Raw genomic sequence first — 9,003 nt, 5'->3', positions numbered from 1 at the left:
TTTACAAAGAATGATTATTCAAAGACAAAAATAGCCCCCTCTCCGCACACACACACACACAAAGAAAATCCTTCAGAATCTGTCCTGGGAGCTCTTCCATTTGCACCAGAAACTGCTCTCCCTCTAGCTACTGTCTAGCTTGGGAGGTTGATAGGTTTATTCTTTTATAATCCCTGATACATATAACTATCGTTAGCAAAATGAGACTATGGACTAGTAACTTCTTTCATTATCACTTCTTACATCTCTCTACCTTGCCAACTACCTCTCTATCTCTCTATTTTCTTCCCTTCCTTCTTTCCTAAAGAAAAAAAGATGATTGAGTGCCTAAGTATGTTCCAGTTACTGTACACATTTCTAGATGTGTAAAGCCAAGTTACTATGATTTGGCCTCAAAGGAGCTTCTATCTAGTTAATGGCACAGTCTGACCTCCCTAAATAAATATTAATAATACTAACAGAATAGTAAATATACTACTACAAGCCTGCTGAATAACAGGCAGGCTTGGTAATAACATGGAGTGAGTATGATCTTATATGGCTAAATTTTGAACTTTCAATTAATCCAAAGAATACATAAACCATTTAGTAAGGAGATCTGTAGTTAGTCTTTTTGAAATTTGCTACGTCATAAGTGGGAATATCTTGAGTAGACAGAGACTATTATTTTGAAACAGAAAAAAAAATGATTAAATATGTAGAGTGTTTGAGGAATGCATGAGAAATATCTATTTCATTCCATTGGGTCAAGATGTAGACCTTTCTAACTCACATAATCTTCTCTATTAGAACAAATAATCATATCTGAAAATGACAATAGGTGGAAATAATCTTATAACAAAGAAGATACATAAACATTGTTGAATGATTTCATCTCTAGCCAGGAACTGACAGTGTTGGAAAATATTTTGTAGATGATTGTACACTTAAAAGCCATAAACACTGACTGATGAAAGAAATTTACTGTTTTAATTTTAATTAAGTTTTGTTAACCCAAAGTGGGATTGCAATCAATGTAAATAACACATGTGGAATGTGCTTTCTTTTTTATTCAGCAAAGCATACATTTTTTAAAAACAGAAAATCATTAAAAAGAAAAAATCAGCAAACATGCCACAAAACAAACCAAACATAACTAAGGTTCCCTGCTGATAATATACTGTGACTTTTTATTTAGGCTTGTAGAGGTCACAGAAACTCACAGACTTACAATATATACACAATCAAAGATTCTAAGTGCTTATGCGGAACAAAGAACTTTGAGTTATAAAACCATGAATGGCTTATAGAATGCAATTTACTAGATCAGTCTTTGTTCTTACGAACTAGAGTAATCTTGTTCTTTGACAGTTGAAAATAGATCTTGTCTATATTTTCACAATCAGTGACCCATAGCTAGTTTTCATCTTTGGTGGAACTGGCAGAGTTTTCACTCTCTTCAGCTGGTGGACTGTGTCCCCGCTGGCTTGGAATAGCAGGAAGCACTCGGTTGGTCCGTAGAGGTTCTCCAGACAGAACTGGGAGGAAAGAATAGAAGGAAAGACTTTCAGGGTTTTCTTCTCTTAGGAATGGAATGGTGGTAGAAGAACTGTGTTATATCTGAAGGAATACAGGCGCTTCTAAGAAGTTTTTCTTGCAGAGAGCTTAACTTCAGGAGATAGTCATGTGTATCTGCCTATCAAGCTTACACGTAGTCAGGGATGTTGTGTGTGCATGCTAAGTTGCTTCAGTCGTGTCTGACTCTTTGTCAGCCTCCTCTGTCCATGGGATTCTCCAGGCAAGAATACTGGAGTGGGTTGCCATGCCCATCTCCAGGGGATCTTCCTGACCCAGGGACAGAATCTGCATCTCTTATGTCTCCTGTATCGGCAGGCAGGTTTTTTACCACTGGAGTAACCTAGGAAGCTCCAGTCAGGGAAGTCAGATATGTGCAATACGAGGTGGGGCTGAGTTTGGTGAAAACATGATCAGACTGTGCGTGCCTGGCAAAGTTCTCTTTTCCTTGGGTGGAGCAGCCCTTGAAAGCCAAGTCAGCACAAGGCCCTAAATAAGCCCCAAGATGTTTGTACTGTGCTTTTATGCAAACCTCAAAAGGTTCTCAGGTTTCTTTCAGGACAGGCGCTGTACCTTTCCATTTCTTTTTCATAGAGCTATAGTCGGTCAAAGATCTTTATCTTTTCCTGTCTCCTTAAATTTAATCATGAAAAGCAAAGCTGCTGGGCTCTGCCAAAGAAAATCCCCTCTCTTTGGCTTCTCTAGGCCATACTGGATTTAAGGCTAAGTGACTCTTTCCTTAGATGTCTTTGTGACTACATTTCTGCTTAAAGACAAGGTCAGACTTGAATTTCATTCAGTGATTGAATTCACACCATCCAAAACTCTCTCTTTAGACAAATTAGTAAGGGCAAGGAAAATAATCTGTCAAGAAAGAGGTCTTGGTTTCTGCTACTCAGTCTGTGTGTGACTTTGGACAATCTCCACTTCTCCCTTTCCTTATCTGAAAAAAAAGACAGAGTTGTCCTAAGACCCCATGGTTCTTGGTTTTTAACTAAAAGGTTCTAGAACTCTTGACTTGTCCCATTTGAACTGCCATCTGGGGCAGAAAAGATATATTGGATATTTACTCTGTGCAAATGGTTGCCAAGGATTTTGCATGTGTCATCTCATTTAATCCTCTCAACAATCTTATCAGGTGGCACCACTCTTACAGGCTGAAGGAACTGAAGTAAAGAAAGGGTAAGGGGCTTGTCTTAAATAAAGCAGCTTCTAAATCATCTAATCTCTGCAATTAAGATGATGTAGAGAGTATATGTGTACATGTGCAAGCGAGTGCTTGTGCACGTGTTATAAACCAGTGTGTTGGGATAGGAAGAACAGGAAGAAAGGAAATTAGAATCCAGTGAGTATTATTTGTTTCTTGAAGCAGCTGACTCAGTATCCTGTACCTCTGCAACTTACTGCCTAAATAATAATGGGTGAGTCATGTGACCTCTCTGAATCAGTTTTCTAATCTACACTGTCTCAGAGTACAGACATAAGCATACACAAACTCAGAATTTCTGAGTGTGGGGCCCTGGAATCCATTTTATAACAAGCACCCCAGATAACACTTAGACACAGGCAAACTTGATCACTTGGTGAATAGAATATATTAACAGTTTATATTGTGAGAAGTTTTGTATAAAATAATGCCAAAAGTAAACCTGATGAACATTATACTTGATTATTCCTTTCTGCCAAGGACTGCAGAGCCTGTGAGTACAGAGGTAACACACATTTCTATCTGTCCAACATAGTAAGGAAAACAATGCCAGGAAGCCAGTCTTAGAATAATTTTTGAAGCATTAAAGACATTAAATAGTACATAGCAAAATAAACTTCTGTTATTGTCTTTATAGTCCAAACATAAAAATTCCTCAAGGAAGCAAGTATTTCTTTTAAATAAGCAATACCATTTTGGATGGAGCTTTAAAGACTGTCTCTAGTCTATTTTCCTATAATTTTCAAGTTTTGGTACTTGATGTTCTCTTGGAAAAATGAAAGTAAACCGAAATAACATTTAGTCCTAATAACAGCACTACTATTTGCAAAGGAAGCTGAGGAAGATTGAAAATACTTACATTTTTGGTCTGGTAGGGGAGCTAGGTTGTTCCGAGTATAAGGAAGATCCCTGATTTTGGGTCTGTTTGGGGACAGATGCTGAAAATTTTGTCCTGGGGACAAACATAATTTGCGTCAATCATTTGAGACTCAACCAAGTGCAAATTATAAAATCCAGTGGATTAGAGAATCATACAAGTTGTTATAGATCGTGAAATTTATGATGTTAACAACAAAATAACTACACCATATTCCGTTTCTATCACATGCCAGTCACCATTTAAGTGAAAGGAAAAATGTATCCAAAATCATTTCTTGAGTAAACTAGCTTTAAAAAAATTATAAACAAGCTCAATTAGGGACTTCGCCTGTGGCACAGTGGATAAGAATCCACCTGCTAAGGCAGGGGACATGGGTTTGAATCCTGGTTAGGGAAGACTCCACATGCTCTGCAGCAATCAAGGCTGGGCGCCACAACACTGAGCCTGAGTTCTAGAGCAAACTGAGGCCACACACTCTATGGCCTGGGAATCGCAACTACTGAGCCTGTGTGCTGCAGCTACTGAAACCCACACTTAGAGCCTGTGCTCTGCAACAAGACGAGCTGCTGCAAAGAGAAGCACGCGCACTGCAATGAAGACTAGACCCCACTCGTGGCAACTAGAGAAAACTCCAACAAAGCAACAAACACCCAGTGCAGCCAAAATAAATACAAATTAAAAAACAAAAAACCAAGCTCAGTTGGTCATATACTGCACAAAACTTAAAAGTTTGAAAAATAAAATAGGGTATTAATGTATCGTGTATTCGTGAATCTGTGTTGAAGAGTGGGTGATGAGTAGGACATAATCTTCAAGATCAGTGTTTCTCAGTCCTGGCTGCACTGAGAAATTATCTGAGGAGTTAAAAAAAAAAAAAAAAAGATGCTACTCTGACTAAACACCAACCACATTGATTAAATGAGTATCTCAGGGGCTGGATAGGATGCTAGATTTGTTTCAGCTCCCAGGTGATTCTAATATGAATCCAGGATTGAGAATCATGAGATGGAAGATGAGAGGTGAATGAAAGCATTTTGGAGACCTGGAATATATCATTTAAATGACCAGTAGTGCTATGCTGGAGCTGTGCATACCAATTTTCAGGAATTTTGTGAGATGGTTGACATCACACTTAGTGGCTTGACATCAGCAATGGTGGGAGTACTTACATCAGAGAAATCAACAAGCACTGATTTTTCTCTGAACATTAAACATTTATTAAACACATGCGGACTGGAATGCAAAAGTTAGGAGACTGGGATGCAAAAGTAGGAAGTCAAGAGATAACTGGAGTAACAGGCAAATTTGGCCTTGAAGTACAAAATGAAGAAGGGCAAAGGCTAACAGAGATTTGCCAAGAGAACGTACTGGTCATAGCAAACACCTTCTTTCAACAACACAAGAGAAGACACTACACATGGACATCACCAGATGGTCAATACCAAAATCAGATTGATTATATTCTTTGCAGCCAAAGATGGAGAAGCTCTATACGGTCAACAAAAACAAGACCGGGAGCTAACTGTGACTCGGACCATGAACTCCTTATAGCCAAATTCAAACTTAAATTGAAGAAAGTAGGGAAAAACCACTAGACCATTTAGGTATGACCTAAATCAAATCCCTTACAATTATAGAGTGGAAGTGACAAATAGATTCAAGGGATTACATCCAGAGTGCCTGAAGAACGGACGGAGGTTCATGACATTGTACAGAAGGCAGTGATCAAGATCATCCCCAAGAAAAAGAAACGCAAAAAGGCAAAATGGTTGCCTGAGGCAGGTAGCTGAGAAAAGAAAAGATGCAAAAGGCAAAGGAGAAAAGGAAAGATATACCCATTTGAATGCAGAGTTCCTAAGAACAGCAAGGAGAGATAAGAAAGCCTTCCTCAGTGATCAATGCAAAGAAATAGAGGAAAACATATAGAATGGGAAAGACTAGAGATCTCTTCAAGAAAGTTAGATACCAAGGGATCATTTCATGCAAAGATGGGCTCAATAAGGACAGAAATCGTATGGACCTAACAGAAGCAGAAGATATTAAGAAGAGGTGGCAAGAATACACAGAAGAACTATACAAAAAAGATCTTCATGACCCAGATAACCACGATACTGTGACCACTCACCTACAGCCAGACATCCTGGAATGTGAAGTCAAGTGGGCCTAGGAAGCATTACTACAAACAAAGCTAGTGGAGGTGATGGAATTCCAGTTGAACTATTTCAAATCCTAAAAGATGATGCTGTGAAAGGGCTGCAGTCAATATGCCAACAAATTTGGAAAACTTAGCAGTGGCCACAGGACTGGAAAAGGTCAGTGTTCATTCCAATCCCAAAGAAAAGCAATGCCAAAGAATGCTCAAACTACCACACAATTGCACTCATTGCACACACTAGCAAAGTAATGCTCAAAATTCTCCAAGCCAGGCTTCAATAGTACATGAACCGTGAACTTCCAGATGTTCATGCTGGATTTAGAAAAGACAGAGGAACCAAAGATCAAATTGCCAATATCTGTTGGATCATAGAAAAAGCAAAAGAGTTCCAGAAAAACATCTACTTCTGATCATTGACTATGCCAAAGCCTTTGACTCTGTGGATCACAACAAACTGGAGAATTCTTCAAGAGATGGGAATACCAGACCACCTGACCTGCCTCTTGAGAAGTCTGTATGCAAGTCAAGTAGCAACAGATAGCACTGGACATGGAAGAACAGACTGGTTCCAAATTGGGAAAGGAGTAAGTCAAGGCTGTATACTGTCACCCTGCTTATTTAACTTGTATGCAGAGTACATCATGAGAAATGCCAGGCTGGATTAAGCACAAGCTGGAATCAAGATTGCCGGGAGAAATATCAATAACCTCAGATATGCAGATGACACCACCCTTATGACAGAAAACGAAGAAAAACTAAAGAGCCTCTTGATGAAAATGAAAGAGGAGAATGAAAAAGTTGGCTTAAAACTCAACATTCAGGAAACTAACATCATTGCATCGAGTCCTATCACTCTATGCAAATAGATGGGGAAACAATGGAAACAGTGACAGTATTTATTTTTCTAGGCTCCAAAATCGCCGCAGATGGTGACTGTAGCCATGAAATTAAAAGACGCTTGCTCCTTGGAAGAAAAGCTATGACCAACCTAGACAGCATATTAAAAAGCAGAGACATTACTTTGCCAACAAAGGTCTGTCTAGTCAAAGCTATGGTTTTTCCAGTAGACATGTATGGATATGAAAGTTGGACCATAAAGCAGGCTGAGCACCAAAAATTGATGCTTTTGAACTGTGGTGTTGGAGAAGACTCTTGAGAGTGCCTTGGACTACAAGGATATCAAACCAGTCAATCCTAAAGGAAATCAGTCCTAAATATTCTTTGAAGGGACTGAGGCTGAAGCTGAAGCTCCAATACTTTGACCACCTGATGCAAAGAGCCTACTCATTGGAAAAGACCCTGATGCTGGGTAAGGTTGAAGGCAGGAGAAGGGGATGACAGGCGAGACAGTTGGATAGCATCACTGACTCAATAGACATGAGTTTGAGCAAGGTCTGAGGGATGGTGAAGGACAGGGAAGCCTGGCATGCTGCAGTCCATGAGGTCTCAAAGAGTTGGACACAACTGAGTGAATGAACAAGAACAACAGGATCAGACAGTATTAGGCTTAATTCCCAACTTGAGCAAGTGATGTTCTCTCTTTAAATCTCAACTTCCCCATATGTAAAAAGTGGATAATAGCTTTCTGTCTTTTCCAGTTGTTATAAAGATTAACTAGGAGAACAAAGGTAAAGCATTTAGCTTATAAAGTAAATAATAAACATTAGCAATTATTACAGTGCTACTATGTGGCATTTTTAAATATGATCTCCTAGAGAGTGGGGCATGTATTCATTTGATCTTTTACTTAGCAGTCTAGTAGGAACCTTTTACTTAGCAGTCTAGTAGGAACAAGAGTCACTATAGTGAGGCCCATAGGGTTTAAGTCTTCTGTTTGGGTAAAGCAGTCCTTAGAACAGGGGGAAAAGATCCACCCCCTATCTGCTTCGGTGAGTCCAGTGGTAGATTTTTAGGGGTGGTCATCTGAACAGTGTCATTTGATGAATATTAAGCAAAATTTCCAGTCTCCTGGGTGTACATTTTGCCTTTATATTTTTATTCCTTTGAACTTTGAAGGTTAAATAACCTCATAAGTGAAAGTGAAATAGCTCAGTCCTGTCTGACCCCATGAACTGTAGCCTACAAGGCTCCTCCATCCATGGAATTTTCCAGGCAAGAGTACTGGAGTGGGTTGCCATTTCCTTCTCCAGAGGATCTTCCCTACCCAGGGATGGAACTGGGTCTCCTGCGTTGCAAGCAGATGCTTTTACCATCTGAGCCATGAGGGAAGCTCATAAGCCATTGTTTTAAAAAAAAAATTCCTGAGTAGAATTACAGTAAAACCTGTATCAACTCATATTCGATTATTTATCCATGAACACTGGAGCAGAAATTTGAAAAACCAAAAATGAGATGATAATTACGGGTAACACTATTGAGCACTTACTGTGGTCAAGCACTGGACTAGTTTCTATATATGTAATCTCATTTAATCCTAACAGTCACTTTCCCTTGTGAGAGAGGTACTATCATGCCCAGTCTCCAAATGAGGACACTGTGATTTGGAGGAGTTCTGAATGGAGCTCAAGGTCATATGACAGGAGGTGACAGAATCTGGACCCAACCCAGGTCTGTCTGGACCTAAAATGCACACCATGTTGCCTCCTTAGAGGCCAAAATGGTATAGATAGGATGGGAGAAGTGGCAGAGACGGACTTCAGCAGTGATTTGGGAGGAGGTGGGAGGAGAGTTAAACTTTTTGCCACCCTGACATTTTGCTCAGTTTTGAAGAACAAGGTAGAATGTGCATAGTTTAAAGATCTATCTGTGCTGCGGGAGCTTTCAAGGGGTGTCCAGCCTGTGGAGGATGACCACTGTCTTAGAATAAAAAGGCAGAAAAAATTTTCACAGTTAAATGAGGAAATAGAAGAGAATGAAGATTAATAATAATAACAAATATATTCAGCACTCATCTATTGCAAACTCTTTGCATTCCAGAGACTAGAGTACAAAGAGAAGGCAAGGTGCTCAAAGTGGCTGATGGGAATAGAAACAGATCAAGTACTTTTGAAGGCCATGAGTAGTGCTGTGAAGCTATCACAGAGGAAAGAAGGGCCCAGAGAGATCAGTGTGTCTTGAATCCCACAGACCTTGCTTAAACATCTGCTCTGCCACTTCCTAGCTACCTTATGACCTTAGGCGGGTGGGGTAACCACTCCAATCCTCCAATTTCTTCATCTCTAAAATGGGGATTAAAAACTCCTCTCC

The 9,003-nt window shown here is 39.6% G+C and overlaps 1 protein-coding gene across 5 annotated transcripts in view; it reads right to left on the bottom strand.

The window, feature by feature from the left end:
- Positions 1–1,089: 1,089 nt before the first annotated feature.
- Positions 1,090–9,003, bottom strand: part of ANKRD55 (ankyrin repeat domain 55) — a 110,191-nt gene continuing 102,277 nt past the window's right edge. For all 5 annotated transcript variants that reach the window (XM_061393494.1, XM_061393491.1, XM_061393490.1 and 2 more), the window contains 2 exons: positions 3,621–3,713; positions 1,090–1,517 (listed from right to left, as the gene is read on the bottom strand). In XM_061393494.1, coding sequence (XP_061249478.1) covers positions 1,396–1,517; positions 3,621–3,713 — 215 coding nt within the window. In that variant the 3' untranslated portion in view covers positions 1,090–1,395. The remainder of the gene's footprint in view (positions 1,518–3,620; positions 3,714–9,003) is intronic.

This window comes from Bos javanicus, chromosome 20 (genome assembly GCF_032452875.1).
Source record: "Bos javanicus breed banteng chromosome 20, ARS-OSU_banteng_1.0, whole genome shotgun sequence".
In the NCBI taxonomy this organism is placed as follows: Eukaryota; Metazoa; Chordata; class Mammalia; order Artiodactyla; family Bovidae; genus Bos; species Bos javanicus.
Note: the sequence above shows the minus strand (reverse complement) of the source record. Positions and strands in the feature narration are given on the sequence as shown.